Source organism: Lonchura striata, chromosome 19 (genome assembly GCF_050655825.1).
Source record: "Lonchura striata isolate lonStrDom1 chromosome 19, ASM5065582v1, whole genome shotgun sequence".
In the NCBI taxonomy this organism is placed as follows: Eukaryota; Metazoa; Chordata; class Aves; order Passeriformes; family Estrildidae; genus Lonchura; species Lonchura striata.
In genome coordinates, this window is record NC_140721.1 from 10701715 (window position 1) to 10722633 (window position 20919).

The 20919-nt window shown below is 54.1% G+C and overlaps 1 protein-coding gene across 2 annotated transcripts in view; it reads right to left on the minus strand.

Annotated features, from left to right (window-relative positions):
• Positions 1-20640, minus strand: part of CALN1 (calneuron 1) — a 150834-nt gene extending 130194 nt beyond the window's left edge. The window contains exons 1-2 of one of the 2 annotated variants that reach the window (XM_085557124.1): positions 20276-20640; positions 1825-2019 (exon numbers count right to left, since the gene is read on the minus strand). In XM_085557124.1, the coding sequence (XP_085413250.1) occupies positions 1825-1946 (122 nt within the window). In that variant the 5' untranslated portion in view covers positions 1947-2019; positions 20276-20640. Of the gene's footprint in view, positions 1-1824; positions 2020-18007; positions 18215-20275 lie in introns of those variants that run through there. The other variant, XM_085557125.1, reaches the window with a different exon arrangement.
• Positions 20641-20919: the final 279 nt, after the last annotated feature.

Here is a 20919-nt window from a genome sequence, read left to right on the forward strand (position 1 = left end):
TGTCCCTCAGTGCCCCAAAGCAGGCTGGGGCTCCGCACAGCCCCAGAGGCAGTGCCAGGGGCTGCTCCCCCAGCCAGAGCTCCTGGGCAGCCCCGGAGCCTTTCCAGGCTCATGGAAAGAGCCGCAGTGCTCATGGATGGCTGGAAGCACTCCATGGCCCCTGGATGTTCCCTTCCTTGGCCCCTGGCTGTCCCCTCCCCGGTGTCACTGGCAGGGAAGGACCCTTCTGCTCTGCACTGCCCAGCAGCAGCCCCAGAGCAGCTCTGGAGGCTCCTGGCCGTGTTTTACCTCCTGACACAGACACAGGACCCAAAGGTGCTGAGCCAGAGCTCTCTGCTCTGCTGTTTGCACCCCACGGCCTCGTGGTGGCACAAAGGACTTCCCTGGAGGAGCTGCCCCCACCTCCCCACCTCGTGTTCCCAAGGTGCTGCACCCTCTCTTTCCATTTCCTTAAATCTTTACATCAGAGAATCCCAGAATGGGTTGGGTGGGGTTAGAAGGGGCCTCAAAGCCCACCCAGTGCCACCCCTGCCATGGCAGCGACCCCTCCCACTGTCCCAAGATGCTCCCAGCCCTGTCCACAGCCCCAGCTGCTCTGGGCACCTGTGCCAGGGCTGTCTCAGGGGACAATTCCCTCCCAGTATCCCACCTATCCCTGCCCTCTGGCAGTGGAAACCATTCCCTTCATCCTGGCACTCCATGCAAAGCTCAAGGATGGTTTTTTTTTGTTGCATCTAAAACTTTCCATGAAGCACAGGGAAACTTCCAGAGGGGCTTTGGGGTGAACCTCGAGCCCTGGGTGAAGGCCCAGGAGAGCTGGATGCCCTGGGGGATCAGGAACAGCCCCTCTGGAGGAGCTGGCTCAGGGAACATGAGGCAGGAGGGTCGGTGTGCCCAGGTTGGGGGGGACAGTGACAATAGCATTGGTTTGTGCCTTTATTTACCTGGCCAGGTGCCCCAGCTCTGCAGCCAGCACCCCCAGCCATCAGCTGGAGCCCCTGTCCCAGGAGGAGGACTGGAGACATCCACTGAGTGCTTGGGCCCTGAAATGCAGCGGCTTAAGAGAAAAATCTCACTGTATTTTTTAAAATGAAAGCTTTTCTGCAGTAGATTCAACCCAGAAAAACCCTGCTCAGTCTGTGGATTGCAGGTATGAGCCAAATACATGGTGAAAAGGAGATAAACACCGTGTCCTCCTGCATGGCCCCAGGAGACAAATTCCCCATTTAGAAAGCCGATAAAAACGTATTTCTTTTAGAATAACTGCATTCACGGCACATTGTTTCTCTGAAAAAAAGATGTTAGTGACTTTGAACTCCTCCAATGCCATCCAGAACATTTTTTTTTTCCCCAAAGTGTCTTGAAAGTAGCAAAAATTACAAAAAAAATTAATGACTGTTAACAGCTGAAACAGATGGTCGGCTGTGAGTCCCCACAGCCTCATGCAACTGTGAGTCAAGCCATTTTTCAAAATGCTGAAGAAAGAAAAGTAATAACAATAATAAAAAAAAAAAAATCAATTTCCAAGGCTACCAGGCTTCCAAAATTCCACTCGGACTTCCCAGGCGGAGGCAGCAGGAAAGGAGGGGCTGGCTCGGTTGGGACCCAGCAGAGTCCCTTTGCCCTCCGGGGAGATGCTCAGGGCTTGTCCGCGCCCAGCAGCGCCTGGGGCGGGGTTCTGCTCCAGGGGCAGAGCCGGGCGTCCTCCCTGTGGCGACATCCCCGCAGCCCCGTGTCCCCACGCCCACCCGGGAGCAGGAGCATCCCTCCCTCCCTCCCTCCCTCCCTCCCTCCGAAGGGCCCGGAGAGGAGAACAGCACTTGCCAGGAGGGGAACTCTGGTTGCCTGCTCCGCTGCGGCGGCTCCTCCTTCTCGCCGGGAGCTTCATCCCCGCGGCCACCGTCATGCTCGGGCTGCGCCTCTGCCGGCTCCGGGACCAGCCCCATCGGGCAGACGAGTCGGGCGGGCCCGGCCGCTGGGCGAGCTCATCATGGGGCCGGGCGAGCCCGGAGCGCGACTCTGCGGGCGAGGAGCGACACGAACTTCAGCGCACGCACGGCGAGGCTTTTCGCATTTCTTTAAAGCCCCGCCGTCCACCATTCACGCCGGGGAGCGGGACAACAGCGGCAGGAGCGCGGCAGCGCCGGCCGCATCTGGAGCAGATGTTGGGCTCCCGGTAAAAGCGGCGCTTGGCGGGGAACGCGCCGTGCCACGGGAAGGAACGTGGGGAAGAACTCCGCGACACGGCCCCGCTCCTCCGGGCACCGGCTCGTGTGCTGGCAGGGCAGGGCTGGCACAGAGCAGAGGGAAGGGGCAGGGCTGGCTCCAGCTGCAGCCCGGGGCTGGGGGGGCTCAGACCCGCAGCTGTCACAGACGTTCCTTGGAAGCGCCGGGCACATGCCGGCACATCCTCCACACATCCCCGTGGGCTGCCATGAGCCCCCTGGCCAGGAGCACCCGGGCCAGCCTCGCTCGGGGTCCCTGCAGCGGCCCCGGTTCTGTGCCAGGAGGTGGCACCGGGACGTGCCGGGACAAGAGGAGCACCTTTCATTGCCAGCCGCCACCCCCAGGGTGTCCCCTCAGCCAGTGTCACCTCTCCAGCCGTCACACACCAACCCGACCAGCCCCTCTGCCGTGTCACCGACCCCTGCCCGTCCCCACAGGGCCCTCCCAGCCCACGGCCACAGCTCCCCTTCCCCGGCCCGGCGTGGCCATGCCAGGGCTCCTCTGGGCACGGCTCTCCTTCCTCTCTGCAGCCAGGACCTGGCTGGCCCCGTCCCCATTCCTTTGGGGACATCACCCCTGAGGCAGGGAGCGTTTGAACGATGCTCACAGGCACCTGCTGTGGCTTGGGGACTGTCCTGTGCAGGGCCAGGAGCTGGAACTTCAGGGTCCTTGAGGATCCTCCCCCACTCAGGATATTCCATCAATCTCTGATCCTCCAGCCAGGCTCTCACTATGCTCCAGCCAGGCTCTCACTATGCTCTGACAGACACTTTTATTTATTTACTGCTGGCCCCGGTGCCCCCCGGTGCCCCACACATGCCCCTCGTTATCCTTCCTGACACCGGCTCGGGGCCAGCCGCGGTCCTGCCGGGCCCCTCCCTGCTGTCCCCTCCCTGCTGTCCCCTCCCTGCTGTCCCCTGCCCATCTGTCACTCGCCAGCTGGCCTCTCTTTCCCGTTTTGTGGAAGGTGAGTTGAAAGCAATAATTTCTTTGCCCGCAATTACACAACACCTCAAGCACCTGAGCTCTGACCCAGCCCTCCAAGCTGCATTATTGTTATTGTTGTTGTGGTTATTATTATTATTATTATTATTATTATTATTATTATTATTATTATTATTATCATCATCATCATCACCACCACCACTATCATCATCATCATTATTATTATTACTGTTATCCCAGCCCTCTGAGAGCATCTTCTTGATACAGTCCTTATATTTTGGGCTACCTATTTTATCTCTCTGATTTGCAACATCTCCTCTGATGTCTTAGCTCCACTCTTCACTAATACAAACTTGGAGATGACTTTCAGTGCAAATTTTCTTCCTGAGAAGAAATTTTCTTCTTGCTCCTCTTCCTCAATGTGAGCCTCGCACTTTACCCCGCCAGCCAACCACTTAAGGCCAGTAGGAAATGGACTTCCGTTTTCCCTAGATAATGACTGATCTTGCAGATTGGATAATGAAATGAGTAATGCCATTAGCAGCCCATTAATCAGTGGTGAGCAGTGAATAACACCAGAGCACAGCTCTCAAATGCTCCTGAAGGACGGGGGAATGGGAACTGGGCAAAAATGGGGAAACCACCCAAAATCCAGTCCCCTGCCCCCCACATATATATTTTTTTTACTGTCGAGCGGCTAACAATCAATTCTTTGCCTGGAGGATCCAGCCTTGTGCCAGCCTGTCCAGACACCCTGCACATCCTAAATCCTGCTGAATTCCACACTTAGCTGGAAGGCACTTCCTTCATTTCTGTCCCTGCCTCGTGCAGGATGTGAAAAAAGAGGGAGGAATCCAGGAGAGCCCTTCCCTGCAGCGTCATTAACTGTGACAGCACGGCCACAGCCACAGCAGGACCTGTCCCCGTGCTCAGGACCTGTCCCCGTGCTCAGGACCTGTCCCCATGCTCAGGACCTGTCCCCGTGCACAGGACCTGTCCCCGTGCTCAGGACCTGTCCCCGTGCTCAGGACCTGTCCCCAAGCACAGACCTGTCCCCAAGCTCAGGACCTGTCCCCAAGCACAGGACCTGTCCCCATGCTCAGGACTTGTCCCCGTGCTCAGGACCTGTCCCCGTGCTCAGGACCTGTCCCCATGCTCAGGACCTGTCCCCGTGCTCAGGACCTGTCCCCGTGCTTAGGACCTGTCCCCATGCTCAGGACCTGTCCCCGTGCTCAGGACCTGTCCCCAAGCTCAGGACCTGTCCCTATCCTCAGGACCTGTCCCCGTGCACAGGACCTGTCCCCAAGCACAGGACCTGTCCCCATGTTCAGGACCTGTCCCCAAGCCCAGGACCTGTCCCCATGCTCAGGACCTGTCCCCATGCTCAGGACCTGTCCCCGTGCTCAGGACCTGTCCTGGTCCCTGGCTGTGCCTGAGCAGGGGTTTGCTGCTGTCCTGCCAGCGGGTGAGAAACAGGAGATGCCGGAGCAGATCAGAAATGAAACCTGAGCAGCTCCTCCTGGAGAGTGGCTGTTCGGTGTCTCTGCTTTCTGTCTCGCTGTGTTATTTCCACCCGTGGAGAATGTGGCACCTCTGAGCCCAGGTCTCCAATCCCCAGCCAGGCACGGCTCTCCCAAGGCACTGCTCAGCTGCTCCCCTTCATCTTCCAACCCCAGAATCACTGAGCTTGGAAAAGATCTCCAGGATGAAGTCCCAGCTGTGCCCCAGCCCCACCTTGTCCCCAGCCCAGAGCACTCAGTGCCACCTCCAGCCCTTCCCTGGGCACCTCCAGGGATGGGGACTCCAAACCTCCCTGGGCAGTTCCAATGCCTGAGCACCTTTCCATGGGGAAATTCCTGCTGGTGTCCACCCTGAGCCTGCCCTGGCCCAGCCTGAGGCTGTTCCCTCTCCTCTGTCCCTGTTCCCTGGAGCAGAGCCCGACCCCCCGGCTGTCCCCTCCTGTCAGGAGCTGTGCAGAGCCACAAGGTCCCCCTGAGCCTCCTTTTCTCCAGGCTGAGCCCCTTCCCAGCTGCCTCAGCTGCTCCTGGGGCTCAGCCCCTTCCCAGCTCCGTTCCCTGCCCTGGACACGCTCCAGCCCTCCAGGGTCTTCCTTGGAGCAGCCCAGAACAGGACATAGGACTGGAGGTGCCTCATCCTCGAGGTGTGGCCTCAATATTTATGCCAAGTGCCCTAGCAGGGATCTTAGGAAGAGCTCCAGCGTGGTTAAACACCATCCTGAACTGCTGAGGGCCTTTCCCCAGGCATGCTCATTCTGGGAGAGAGGAAAATTGGGAACAACAACCCTAAAAATAAAAATTATCAAAGAGAAGACAGAATGAGACCCTTTTTAACCCCCTCCCTAAGACACCTCCTGTGTCCTCACTCCAGCCTATCTCACAGCACCCCAGTGAGGCTGTGAACACCTCGGTGGCCGCTGTGTCCCTGAAAGGGTTCATTGGGAAGGCATTTTCTGCCCAGTCCCCTCGCTGGCCCTGGGTTCCCTCTCCTCCTCCTCGCTCTGTGCCGGTGGAAGGAGCCAGCGCCGATGGTGACTCCCGGAGCTCACCCCAGCACATCCCCACGGCTCTCGGGTGACACTTTGTCACCAAAAATGTGCTGCCGGGGAGAGGCAGGAGGAGCACAAACACGGGCAGGAGCAAAGGATGGGGCTAATCCAACCCGGGCGTGACACGACTTTCTTTTCTCTGATAATCGGTTCTGCTCAGAAGCTGAGAAACCCAGCTCCAAGGGAAAAGAAAGGTCCTCACATCACTTCTTCCATCAGGCTGACACCTCTTCATCCCAGGGAATTTAACATCTGTTACATAATTCAGGGAACATGTGGTTATTTTCCAGGCTTATTAATAGCCCAAACCCCAGAGCTTAAGTGGAAATGAGCAGCTGCTCCAGACTTCACCTCTGGAGAAGGGCTGGGAGCAGGTACCGGGCAGGGCTGGCTGGGGCTCAGGGCTCCCTCACGCCACAGCTTGGACTGATGCTGAGCCAGCTGCATTCCCACATTCCCCAGTGCCTCTTGCCTTTCACATCTCATTTGTCTTTCCAGGAAAGGCAGAGGCTGGTGGAGAGGGTCACAGATAGAGAGAGGGTTAGGGAAGTGCAGAGAGGAGGGGAGGGAGACAGTGGATCATTGTAACCTTCATCCCAAAACACCTCCATTAGCAGGTCTCTCAGTCATTTCCAAGATGTCCAACAGGGCTTGCAGGCACTTCCATGGTAGGATTTAATCCTGAATGCCTGAGCTGCCCTCACGGGCTGAGGGAAGGCCCTTGGCACTTGGCAGAATGCAGGAAGGCTGCCTGTGGCTCTGTTCCTGTGGGGATGGAGGGCAGGTCCATGAGCACTCCACTCCAGAATGGTGCCTTGGATGCTCCCTGCTGTTTCCAGGTGGGACTCGGGCTGGGCAACAGGTAAAGGTGAGGCTGAAGCTGGGACACACAGGCATGCACAGGATATTCTTGAGACACTCAGGCACAACTCACATCAAGTACAGGAGAGGCAAAGTTCCCCAGCCACCTCCAGCCTATCCAGGGGTACATTAATGGATCACACAAATGATCTCACTCTCTCATCGTCCTAGCAGAACCCAAAGATCATCTTGATTCAGTCCCAAACCTCTCTGTGGCTTTAATCCAGCATGGAAAACCCAAACCTGACAAACGATGGGGGCTGGGGAGAACCTCTTCATTTCCTGGCAGGAAGATCTGCCCAGAAGGGGAGAGGCCAGCAGGGCGAGGAGGTGGCCCTGGGTGGCTCTGGGTGCAGCCAGGACTGGGCACAGCAGAGAGCAGGGCCAGAGCTGCAGCGCTCAGAGCTCAGGAGCTGCTCCAGCTCCAGCCCAGGAACAGCCCTAGGGCAGAGCAGAGCTCCCACATCTCATCCCACAGGGAAAACCAGGCAGGAAATTGGGGTTTCTCCACGTTCAGTGATGCACACAGGGCAAACCCTCCGCAAAGACATGCTGGGAGGTGACTGCACTGCAGGGAAAAGCCTTGGCTTCAAAAGGAGCAGGGAGCTGCCTCCAGGCACCACATCCCAGCTCCTGCCTCCCTGCTGCACCAAAGCTGAGCCTTGGGACTGCAAAATGCAATTTCCGTGTGGTCAAGAACCACGGAGCACAGCCTGTGCCTGGGAGACCTCGGAAGGGGAGCATGGACAGAGCCTGGAGCTGGGCTGGGATTTGGGTTTATCCAGTCTCCAGACCCTGCTGCCTTGGATGTTCCCAGCCCAGGCTGGGCTCAGCTCTGCACTCTCCCCACTGCACGGCTTCCCATGCAAATTAAAATGATCTGCTAAAAAAATAATTAAGTGAACAATTCCTCTAAATCTGAAATCACCAAATCCAAACTGCTTCTGCTACTCCCAAACCTCTTCCTGACCTAAACCAGAAGGGATCATTTTGGCAGAGGAAAAGAGGTGCCAACTTCAGCAGAATTTGACCCAAACTTTCTTTTTTCCCTCCCTGTAGCCACCTTTTTCCACCCCACCCAGCTGAAAGTTCACACATTTTTACTTTTACAGGCATATTTTCCCTGTTCACTAAGCCATGCTTATCTGACCTCCTGGATCTGTAGCAGTCATTTCTTATTCCTTCTCCTGTACCTGGGCTGATCCTCTTAGCTTTGCTGGAAGGATTTAGACAAAAATATTATTTTTGACATCCTGGGATTCTTTCACAGAATCTTCCATTCCAGCTGCTATTTTTTGCATATTTATCCTGTTCCCAAAATCTGCAGGGTGGCAGTTCTGGGGTCAATTTGACTTAAACAATTCAGTTTATTAGCACAAAACCAGAGCCACAGGATATTAGGGAAGGAGTGTGCTGACTACCTAAAAGCTCTTGGAAATTTAGAAATCATCCAATTATGTCTGTTACCCAACAAGAGCTTTACACACTGCTCATGGTCTTTAGAAAAAGCAACTGGCAACGTCAGAAAAATTATAAATTGACAATTCCCAGTGATTGACCTCCTGTTCCTATTGTGCATTTGCCATGGAATGAAAGAAAAACAGGAAAGAGTCTTGCCAAGGTACGGGGAAGAAAAAAAAACAACACAAATGAATGAGATTTTGTTGGCAGAACTTGCAAATTATTCCTGCTCCCTTTCACCCGACTTCCGTCACATAATTGCCGTGTGCTGCAGCAAATTCCCTGGAAATGCTTCTGCTGGGAAGATGGAAGTTTGTGCAGAGCAAGAGGCTCCTGTCCTCAAAGCCCCAGGCAGGAATGAAGCACGAGCAGAAGGACCAAAGAGGAACAGGGTGAACGGGGTTTAGGTCCAAACCTGGCAGGCTGGGCTATAAGCCAGAATGCAGCAGGGGTTTGTGAGCATGGCCAGGCTGGAGAGCAGGGAAATCAGTGTGGAATGGCAGAGAGATGCTCAGGAATGGCAGAGATCTGTCCTGGAATGGCAGAGATCTGTCCTGGAATGGCAGAGCTGCTCTGGAATGGCAGAGATCTGTCCTGGAATGGCAGAGAGCTGTCCTGGAATGGCAGAGATCTGTCCTGGAATGGCAGAGCTGCTCTGGGGAATGGCAGAGCTGCTCTGGGGAATGGCACAGAGCTGTCCTGGAATGGCAGAGATCTGTCCTGGAATGGCAGAGATCTGTCCTGGAATGGCAGAGCTGCTCTGGGGAATGGCAGAGCTGCCCTGACTCAGAGCTGCAGCCCCTGGGCCAGGGGAGCTGCAAACCAGGCTTTGGGCTCTCAGAGATGCCCAGGCTGCAGCTGGGCTTCAGCAGCAGTGTGAGGGCATGGATGTGAGGGCATGGATGTGCTCAGCCAGCCAAGGAGGCCTCCTCCATCCCACCTCCACATCCTGCTCCTGGCTGCAGCATCAGCTGCTGGAAATTCCAGCAGGGAAGCCAAGCTCATCCCAACCCAGGCTGCTGCTCTTCATGGTGACACTGACCCAGCAGGGAGATTCCAGCTGGGAATGCTGGCTCAGGAGGGCACAGGGGGATCTGCTCCATGGTGGGAACGACCAAAGCAGCGCCCAAGGCTGGTCCCAGAGCAGGGAGAGCTCTCCCCAAGGGTCCTGCAGGCTCTGAACTCCATGAGCAGAGCTGAGCACTGGTGACGCTCTGGAAAAGGGAGAAATTCCATCTGAGCTCTACCCAAAAAGCTCGGTCAGGAGCAGATGGAAACAAAGCTGCAGTGGAGGTGCAGCCAGGAGACAGAGTGGGAACAAAGGTACCTGCAGGAGGCTGGGCTGAAATGGGCTCCATGGGCAGGGTGTGGGTGGGAGCCAGGTGAGGATGCTGAGGGTGTCAGAATCACAGAATATCCTGAGTGGGGTGGGATCCCCAGGGATCACCCAGCCCAGCTCCTGGCCCTGCACAGACACCCCAACAATCCCAGCCTGGGCATCCCTGGAGCTGTGGCAGCCTCGGGGCCATGCCCATTCCCTGGGCAGCCTGGGCAGTGCCAGCACCCTCTGGGGGAAGAACCTTTCCTGAAATCCAGCCTGACCTGCCCTGGCCCAGCTCCAGCTGTTCCTGTCCCTGTCCCACAGAGCAGAGATCAGTGTCTGCCCCTCCTCTGCCCCTCATGAGGACGATGGAACCATGATGAGTCTCCCCTCAGTCTCCTCCAGCTGAACATTCCAGTGCCCTCAGCTGCTCCTCTTCTCCTCAAGACCATTCACTTTCTTCATGGCCTCCTTTGGATGCTTCCTAATGGATTCATGGCTTTCCTTAATGGATTCATGGCTTTCCTTAATGGATTCATGCCTTTCCTACATTGTGGTGCCCCAAACTCCACACAACATTCGGGATGAGGCTGGCCCAGCCCAGAGCAGAGCAGGACAATCCCTCCTGGGTGGCCCCAGGACAGGAGCACTGCCCCCAGGGCTCTGACAGCACCAAGGCTTGATCCCAGCCTGTGAAACAAGGGAAGCACTGGGATCCAGATGTGAATACCTAAAACATTGTCACCTGTCCTGGCATCTCGGAGTGCTCCTCTGAAAGTGGCCCTGTGCTACAGAACCACATTGATGGAGTCTCTGAGGTTGGACACAACTCCAAGCCCACCAGCTCTGAGCTGTGCCCAAAGCCCACCTTGTTCCCAGCCCAGAGCACGGGTGCCAGGTGATTTCAGTGAGCCAGGGCTGGCACAGCACAAAGCTCCTGGTGCTCCTGAGGAAATCAGGAGCTCCTTTTCCTGGCTGGGGAAACATGCGTAAGGATTTGCAAGAAAAAGGGACACAGTCTCTGCACCTCAGTGCGTGCCCCGTGCCATTGACTGAAGTCATTGCACTTGAATTTATGTTTTTTTCTAAATCAGGACTTGGCTGGCAACTCTTGAGATCTCTAAAATAACTTTTTCTATGCTGCTGTTGTTCTCCAGCAGCACTTTGAGCTATTGCTTATCAAAAGGGGCCTCATTTTCCCAAATTAAATAAATACTCCATAAAGCATGGGACCTATAAATTAGTCCAATGTGCTTTCAAACATTCTGGGGTTTTGGTAAACAAAATCTATTTTATATTGAAACTCTGAAGCTTTACCTCATGCAATATCACTGTGCAAAAGTTTTAATTTGATTATACATCTTATTAACTGTGCTCTTGTGTGTCCTCCCCCTTTCTCTCCTGTTCAACTTATTTACTTTGAAATAAAAGCCAATCGTGGCTCATACAGCACTGCAATTTTCATCAGAATTCTTCTGCAAGTTGCTAGCAAGACATATTTAAGGCTGACCCTGACAACCATTTCTCATTTTCCTTCAAACATTTCAATTATTACTTAATTTAGGCCTGCTTGAATAGTCCTGCCACCTCTCATTTGACCACTGTCACAGCAATGCAGGAGTGACTTCAAAATGAAAGGGATTTGAAATTGCCATCAATGGACAAGTGGAGATGGTTAATTATGACTTCACTTAATATTGGTGGGGTCAAAATTCAAATCTGGGGTCAGCCCTGGGCCCCTCTGGCCTTGCCAGAGCTGGGGGACAATAAAGAACTGTTGAGTAGGAAAACATCGACTCTGGAAGCAGAAAACAAATTCTGTTTGGCTCTGAGATGGCCATGAACAATCCAAGGTATCAGAATTGCTCCTGTAACTGCAAATAGAAATATATATATGTATACATACATACATACATACATACATACATACATATATATATATATATATATATACACACACCTGACTATGTATATGTATATATACACCTGAATTTATATATGTATTGTAGTAAATACATACATTTTATATTAACTATAAAAAGGTATAAATGGAGAAACACACAACACACACTATACCGATTGTTATATAATTTTTAAAAAATTATATAACCTTAAAAATTGAGAAGCTGCTCAAATAGAAATAAAAAAGGAGAAGTTAAAAGATTAAAATAACTGCTTTAAACTCTCTGTTGCAAACCTGGAATAATCACAGACTGCTAAACCAACCAGAGGGAAAAGGAAAAAAGGTTGTGCAGCAACCCAGCAGAGCAGGGGAGTTAAAAGGCACTGCTCAAAGTGTATCCACGGAGGAAAGAGATCCCTGGGTGTGACAAACTGCTCGGAGCAGCGGGGTCGGCCAAAAAGGAGTCTGAAGAATCACTTGCAAAAGGTGAAACCACAGCCTGGTCAGAAGCAGGAGCAGAAGGAATTCTGGCAGGGGGGTGTGGAGGATGGGTGAGCACCCAGCACAGCTCAGGAGAGGCTGAAAGGGCCGGGGAATTGTTTGCATTCCTTTTCATTCCGGAGGAGATGGGAAAGGAGGCAGAAACAAAGATGAACAGTCAGTTTTCATAATGGAAACAACCTCCCACTGCAGCCCCAGAGAGCCCTGTAAAATAGACCCACTCAATGACTGGGAAATTACCTGGGGACTGGAGGTGTGTGTGAGTGCACTGACAACTTTCCTTAATGGCACAGAGTCAAGCAGGATGAGCAAACCATGAACTGCTGCAACAGCTGCACAAAAATCGAACAAAATCCAGCGTCTGAGGTCCAAAGAGCTGAATTTCAGTGCCAGATGCTGCTCAGGAGAAAAGGTCCCGTGGTCTCCCCTGCACTTGGCCTTGCTGGCCAGGAAGGGTCACTGGGGGGATGTGGAGGCTGCTTTGGAAAGAGCCACAGGAAAATCCAGTGTGAGAGGTTTCTGTCAGAGAAACAGAGCAAACTGGAACTGTGCTGCTGCCTGGCTCTGCTGTGCACCTGCAGGATGAACAAATCCCTGCTCGGAGCACTCGGGAAGGGAGATAACAGAACGAGGAAGAATGAGAGGAGGGAAAGGAGCTTGGACAGAGACAGAGAGTGAATTCTGCACAGAAACAGATTGAGAAGTCAGGGCCCTTCAGTCTGGCAAAGAGATGCTTGAAAAGGATATGGAAACACTTATTTAAACCAGAGTTTTATCACGTCCTCAACATCACGGAGCAAAGGCAATAGAGAACAAACACTTCGTGTTTCTCACAGCACCAGACAGAAGAGATACACAAGGAAATTACCAAGAAATTATTTCAAAAAAAAAGAAAAAGGCAGAGGAAGTGTTTTTGCAAATTGTGCCCAATTATGTTGTTGAATTTTTCCTGGAAGACATCAAGTGCTCAAAAGAGATAAAATAATGCATTGAGAGTGACAGACAGCCTTCAGCTCAGGAAGTTTTCAGCAGGGGTTGAGAGGAGCTGGGAAGCTGGAGGAGGAATGCGCTGCACTTGCCCTTCTTCAGGAGATGAGGTGAGAGGGGAATTTGTCCTCACTAGAGAGAGTCCCAAGGATGCAGCTCCAATACCAATGCCCTGAGTCACTGTGGCTTTTTTCCTACTGCCAGAAAAGCAAATGCTTCCTCCTGGAGCTTCTGGACACTGAGAACTGCAAGACATGTTCCAGCAATTTTATGTGGATCACAGTTTGGACACAAAGTGTTTAACTAATGGTCAAGAAGAAGCCCAGTGAATCATCACTAGTGATCCTGTGCTTTGCACAGAAGAGGTTCTCTTCATAATTCACACTCTGAAACTCAGCTAATCTGTTCTTTCAAACCCTTTAGGGTGACTCTCAGGCATGGCATCACCAAAACCAAATCGCTTTAAGGGACTCTGATGAGCTTGCCTGGGGTAGTGGCCTGAGGGGTGGCAGGGAGGGAGGAGGGAAGGCACCTGGCAGGTTTCTCCAGGTCCCAGAGGGAGTTCTGGGCTCTGATGTTGGACCAGAGCCTGCTGTGCTGTGCAAACACCCATGCAAAGGATGTTCTCCATCCCACACAGAGCTCAGCACCAGGGGCTGCCAGCTCTGGACTCCCCTCACAGCTGCCTCTCTCACCCTGCCTTTCATTTTTATAAACCAACCTTATTTCGGTGTTTTCTCTCCAGAGGCACACGAGAACACATGAAGGGGGTGCCTAGAGGGGACAAGGAAAGGCCATGGGGAACCTTGTGTTTCCTTCCAACCCCACTGCAAAGCTTCTCTGGAATCATGGATGTACACGGACACAGCGTCTCCTCTCATCCAGCCTGCACCTCCACACAAGCAGCACGGCACTGCCGAGGCTTCTCACGGATCCCAGGCTGGTTTGGGTTGGGGAAGCCTGTCTCATTCCCCTCCTGCCCGGGCAGGGACACCTGCACTGCCCCCAGCAGTGGCTTTGACTCTTGGTACCTGACCCTGGAGCAGTTTGGGGGGTCCTGCTCGGATCCAGAGCACACAGCCAAAATAGGGTCAGTGCTCCTAAAGGGACCAGAAGGGCTGTCCAGGGTTTCCTGGAGCCTCTGGCTGCTCCCAGTCTCTCTGCAGTGGTTTTCTCAAGCATTAAATGAGACCCCAGGTGCAGCCCCCTTGCCTTTAGTGCCAGAACAGGAATAAGCCCTTAGCACCTCATCACCCACCCTTCCACACAGTCCAGCTCGGCTGGAAACAGCAGGGACAGCATTTTCCACAGATCCATCTCTTTCCTGCATCCCAGAAAAAGCCTCTTTTACAGCTTTTGTTCCAGGAGGGAACAGGATATTTACCAAATATCCCAAATATCCCACTATTGCTTCAATCAGATCAGGGGACAAAACTGCAATTTCAATCCATAAAACAACCTCATGGATAAAAGAATCCACCCACTCTTCCAGCTTGTTTTTATGGATGATCCAAACTGCCTGGATCAAATTTCCACTGTGAATTCATCAGGAGCTTGGAACAGCTGTGGGCACCATGGGATGGGAACAGTGGGACTCCTGCTGTGCTGGGGTGCAGCTGACTGGGGTCTTGCCCCTTCAGGCTTTTCTCTGGGTTTTTCTTTTTTTTTTGTTGTTTTGTTTTTTTGGTTTTTTTTAATTAGTCCCACTGATGTCATTTGCATTACAACAGCACTGGGATCTGCACCTTTTGTTCCAGAAAATGGGATTTTGCATGTGAACTCATTGAGAGGAACTTACCAAAGCAACCCAGCTCCACATGGACTGAGATGCCAAGGGACAGTGCCACCCAACATAGGCTGCTTCGCATTGTCACAGCTCCATGTGACAGCAGTTAACACGTGTGACAGTCACATAGCATAACACCCTCCTGTCCATCACCAGGACAGAGGAATTTTGCCCTTCCCAGGAGCCACCACTGACAGTGGATCTCTGCCTGTGGGAATCCAGGGCTTCCCTCTGGCTGCCCTGGCAGGTCTGGGACCCTGGCAGGGGTCAGGAACCCCCTGGACAGAGCCCCCAGAGACACTGGCTGTGATCTCTGTCCATGGAAAAGAGTTTTCAATCTTACAGCATGAATTACCAGCTCTGAGTGTTTGATATCAGTAATAATTAAGCATGGCACGGGTGCAAAAGTAAAATGTTAGGATTCTAGATTAGGGGTCCAAAGGGGACAAGATGAAGGAAATTGGGTGTGTCTTGTCCTTTTTCTCCTTCTTCATGCCCTCCATGTTTCACTGTGATGTTGGCATTTTTCTGTTGGTTCAGGCTGGGGACACACTGTCCAACGTAGGTGACAGATATTGGCACGTTCTTGTAAATCCAGCCCAGGGAGTTTCTGGTATTGAATGTTTGTCACATCCCACTGAGGGCAGAGCCCCACACGCTGCCCTGCAGGACAGAGCTGGGCAGGGCAGCAGAACATGTTAGAGATAAACAGAATAAACAACCTGGAACCAGCACAGACCAATTATGACTTCTGCTTTGGCAGCGGGGCTGAAAGACAGAGACTTTTACAGTGTCAGGATCATCAATAGCTCAGATTCTGACATCTGCCCATGCTGCCACTTTGCCAAAGGGTCAGGGAGGGATCCCAGCCCTGGGGCAGCTCTGGGTGCTGTGTCCAGCCCTGCATCCTCAGGGACAGCAGCTCCTGGAGCGGGGCCAGCTCAGGTGTGAGGATGAGGAGGGCCTGGAGCATCTCTGTGCCAGGAAAGGCTGAGGGAGCCGGGGCTGCTCGGGCTGGAGAGGAGCCCCAGCTGAGAGGGGCCCTCAGGCCTGGCTGTCCCTGTGTGCAGGGAGGGCAGAGCAGGGCCCAGGCTCTGCTCCGGGGCCCAGCAGTGGCACCAGAGCCACGGGCAGGGCTGAGCCCAGGAGCTGCCCCTGCACAGGAGGCACAACTTCTGCCCTGGGCAGTGCCAGCCCTGCCCAGGCTGCCCAGGGAGGGGCTGGAGTCTCCCTCAGCGGGGATCCTGCCCAGCCTCTGCACACAATGCTGTGCCCTGGACTCTGGGATGCCACCCAGGGAGGTGGCACAGGCACCTCTGGGCTCCCTCCCTGCCTGGCCCAGCCCGGCATTCTGGGATTCTGTGACATTCTCCCCAGGCCTGGAGCCAGCTGAGGTGTCAGGGGGGTTGCAGATCATTACAAGCCACAAACATCCCCGGGGCAGCCAGGCCGGGTGACTCCTCCTCATCAGCAGCAGCTTCAGGGCAGCTCCTTGCTCTGAAGAACCAGCAGCTTTCTGTGCTTAACCCCTGGGGGACCTTCTCTCTTCCCAAGTTAATCCCTTCCCAGCTCTCTAGGCTGCTTTGCCACCGTGGATTTATGAGGCAGCAGAAATAAAAGAACACTCTGCATAGGTTCTTGTTTCATTTGCAGCTCTGGGGGTGCCAGCCCCTTCCTCCCTTTGCTCCTGCAGTGGAGCCTCCAGGAGAAACCTTTCCAAAATCAGCAGGGGCCTCCTGCCAACTCCCAGTGAAGCATCAGCAGCTCCTGAGGGTTTATTAATCCCCTTTGAAACAGTGCCTGAGGCTCCCAGAGCACTTGGGCAGGTCTCAGACTGAAGTCCAGGCTTTGGCTGGAGCCAGGAGCGACCCAGAGTCAGTCAGTTCTGGGCACAAGAGGATTTAAAGGGTGAAACCTGCATCAAACTGGGCAACATCTATACATTACTTTCTTGAAAATCTGTTCTCAAGGATCCCCAAGGCTCCCGACATGATTTAACTCTAGTTAAGGCCAGCCTCCAGCAGACATGGATTTCTGGCAGTCTCTGGGTGACCGTGGAACACAAGGTTTGCATTGTCTAGGCAGCCTCTCACCTCCTTCCATTCAAGTGGGGGCTTAAAATAATGCCCTGGGAGTGGCTTTTAGCTCAAAAGGCTAAAACATATCCTGAAGGAGGGGAAAAAAAAAGTGTAAAAACATCAAAGAAGACAAGAACAGAGCGTGATGTGGATGAACCTGCTCTAAAGGCCACCCGAGCCCAGCAAAAACACCTGGATGACCACAACAGATGCCCACGATCAGGATGACCCATCCCTGCAGGTCCATGTCTGGATCCTGCCATCCCCAGCCTGACACACCGTGCTGGTGTCTCTCCCACAAGCATTTCCCTCAATAACCATGCAATTTCACTCATATGCTGTGTTTTTACAACTTCAGACTTCTTCAGACTGCTTTTAATTTATCAGACTAATTCCAACTGCAATACCCTGCCAGTGTTGGAGAATGGGCTTGACAAACATCCCTTGCTCTAAATAGAAGAATCTATTAGATTCTAGCAGCTTGAAGTAGTAAATTTAGGTTTTATCTCCACCAGATCCATATTGGTCTCTTCCTGCTCCAGAAATCCTGCTGGGTTCCTTTTGTTTAAAGGTGACTGGCAAAGGGAAAGCAGAAATGTGAGCTCTGCCTTCTGTGCCTGGGCTCTTTCCACTCTACAGAGTCAAGGAGGTAGGAAAGGTTATTGCTGACAATAAAAATAGAATTATTTTCCTGCCTTTTCCTCAGAAAATCAGCTCTAGTTTGGAGCAGGAAAATCTCAGCTGGTTGGAGATGGACAGGCAGGGCAAGACGGAGCAAAAGACCTGATGGGACCTTTAAAGTCAGCCCTTTGTGCCCACCTGGGGATGGTCCCTGGTGGAGCTATCAAGCAGCCTGGGGAAGGGAAAGGGTTCTGGGGCTGCTCAGAACCTGTCCCACAGAGTCCAGCCTGTCCCTGGGGAACACTGGTGACTCTGCCCCACTTGCTCAGAGCCTGCTGCTCAATCAGGATTCAAATTCACCCTTCCCACCTGCATCAGCCTCAGTGGCCACCTCCAACATCAGCCCAGATGGGGAGGGACAAGCTTGGCACACCTCACCATTCCTGGGTGAAGAAAAGGGGGGGAAATGCAATGAGGCCTTTTCATCCCCACAAAGAGGAGTTCAAACTCAATTATCTCCCTTTAGAAAAGAAACCCTGGTGCAGATCACCTTTAAGGTGAGTGATAGATTCCAGGTGAGCCATTCCCTGTCCATGCCTGCCAGTCCTCCCAACGCTGGGCTCAGGAGTGACTGAAACCCTGCACTCCGAGCTCCACTGCAGAGCACAAAACAGTTTTGCCAATCTAAAAAACATCCCCTCACCTCCCTTCTTAATCTCAGTGCTCCCAGAATGAAATAGAAAAGCCAAACCTGGGCACCCAGCCCTTCCCCTCGCGGCGCGCCGCTCCTCCCGTGCTCAGGCATCCAGCGGGACGCGGCTCTGGGCTCGGGCAGCCCAGCAGGCTCGGCAGGGAGGTGGGAGCTGCCACCGAAGCTCCATCCTCCCACTGGGATCAGCTCCCAGCAGCTCTCCCTGGATCCCAGGCTCTGCTGTGTCTCCAGGCTGCTCTTGGGAGCACTGGAGATACGAAGGGCTGGGCCCGGGAATGATCCGTCCGTGCCAGGACGCATTCCCTGAGAGTCAGCAAAACTTTTCAGCCCTTCAATTCATTCTATTATTTCTGCTGATGGCACTATAAATAATTACTCCCCACCCTCCGTGTGCTTGAGCTGCTTTGCTGAAAAAAGATGCACATTTTGTTCATCTTTCAACACGCTGCTTGTGTTTTTTGGTGGCTTGCAAACCGTGCTCGGTGTTCTCCAGTTCTGCAGGATGGAGGGAACAGGTTCCAGGGGCCTCACCCGAGAAGAGCTTGCCTGCAATCCTGCTCAGACCATGGGAACGGGGCTTTTTAACTTTCAGGCACTTTCAGGTTTCCTTGCCAGGTCAATTTTCTTCCCTTGGAGCTGGGAACAATGGAGCCATTATCCCACCTCTCGGTCACAGCTCCTTCCTAATGTCGCCAAAGTCACAGATGGCTAAAGCACTACCAAGGGGTGGGAGCTGCTGGAGAAAGCAGGGAAAACCAATAATCCCAAAGCCCTGGGGTGCCCAGCATCCCTCTGCCTGCACTGCCCCTCACTCCATGAGTTCAGCACGGAGCTGTGCCGTGGATTTCCCTGTGTCCTGGCACCTCTGCTTTTCCTTGCGGGCTCTGTGCCCCCTCCTCTCCAAGTCTCACTCTTTCACTGCCCAAGGCAAAATGTTTTGCTGCCCACAAACCACCTGATCCCTGCAGGTGCTGCTGCTCAGACGCTCATTCTCTGACCCACGGCTCTGCTCTCTCTGCTCACTTCCAAGTTCTCTGTCCCGTCTCTCCCTCGTTGATGGCAAATACCATAGGTGAGGAGAAAACCCCCATTTTCCTGACCCAGCTGTGCAGCCCCACGGTCCTGTGGACTTTGGGCCATGCTGAGCTCAGAGGATCCCCTCCCCAAGACCTCCATCCTGGGAGATGAAGGCGAAGCAGAGTTTTTCCCGGTGGATTAAGAAAAGCGGTTTTTTTGCTGTGCTAACGCCACAACACACAGAACATAAACAGCTCCTCTCCTGATTTCCTGAGAGGTGGCCACCATCGAGCACTTCTCAAGGAGATTAGTGGCTGCTTTTCCAATCCTATTTCAAGCCTCGAGGAGGCTGCTATTTGTCAAAAGTGTTATTAACCTCCAATAGGCACCAGGATAAATGTTTGCTGGCACAGCCTCTCTCCTGCATGGATCGCGGAGGGAGAGATGCTCCCAGGGACCCAGCCTCACCTGGGACCCGGCTGCAAAGACTCCAACAGGCTCTCATTACAGTCAGGGCACCTTAAAGATGCACCCACCTGAAACGGGGATGGAGGAACGACAATCCATAATTTAAGGAAAAAGCCACGTTGCGTGGAAGAATAAACAGATAATCACTCTGTTAAGGAGGAGAGGGGGAGAGGAAAATCACTGACTGAGTGGGGCAGTTCACAGTTAAATGTTCTCTGGGCACAGAGCTCCTGCTGAAGGGCGATTTATCAGCCCAGCTAAGGCTGGGGTGAGTGACAGTGCTGGGGAGAGGAGACTCCGGCGTGCAAACGACGCTGTCGTTCCCAATAACCCGGGATTCGCTCCGCGAGGCTCTCCAGAACTGCTCTGCATTGCGAGTGCAATGCGCATGGAAGGATGTGGCAAAACTCCCCTAACCTGGGAGGGACGGGGGGACGGAGAGGAGCCGAGCGGCGGCAGCGCGCCGGGGACCAACTTCTGCCCTCATTTATGGGCCAGGCATCCCAACTTATCTTCTGCTGAACGGCAGCTCCGGGGTTTAAGCAGCCAGGGAAAAACGCCACAACTCTGGGTCATGCGCTCAATTATTTAAAAGGGAAGGAAGGGAGAGGGAAGGGAGCGGCGGTGGCAGGACAGGCAGCCCCGGGCCCCAGGTGCGCGGTGGGAGGGCTCCTCCTGCCACCGGCCCCGCGTCAGCCGCAGCCACGCGTTCGAGTTTCTCCCCGGCAAAGGCAAACACATGGGAAAAGCAGGGGGATGCTCCCGGCCGGCAGCCGGGAGCGGGGAGAAGCCGTGCCCGCAGCCCCGTCCCTCCGCGCGTACCTCCAGCCGCCGGTGCCCGGCGAGCCGCGCTGCCCGTCCATGCCGTGCCGGAGACGGAGCCCGAGGTGTCCTGGGGAAGCGCGGGCGGCTGCCGTGACTTGGGAATACAGAATATGGTACAAGCTTTAATTAAAAGAGTCTGAAGGCTCTCTCCTGCTCGCTCGTCCTTTTTTTCGCAGTACCGGATCGGATTTAAAGGGCTAGAACCCCAATTTGGCACTGCTGCTGCCCCCGGAGCGCCGCGCTGCCGCCCGGGCCTGCCAGCGCCAGCATCCTCCTGCCGCCCGTCGGGGGCATCCTGGCAGCCCGCGGGGCCGGATCCGGCAGCACCGGGAGCTGCGCCGGCAGCAGCAGCGAGCTGGAAATCAACGCTCCCTCCAGCAGGCACGGCGGTGGCGAGAGGGGATCCCGCAGGCACCGGGATGGGCGAGGGCAGCCCGAGCGCTCCTGAGGGTGCGCGGAGCAAAGTTCGTGTTCTACCAGCGCTCCAGAGAAGTGGGAGGAGGAGGATCGTGTCCCTCTGTCCCACCACCCTGTGCCAGTGGCCAAATGCCCTCCCCGTGCCAGACCTGGGTGGAGCGGGGTTGTTGGGAAGGGCTGCGTCACCCAGGGTGGTGGGGAAGGGGAAGGGCTGCGTCACCCCA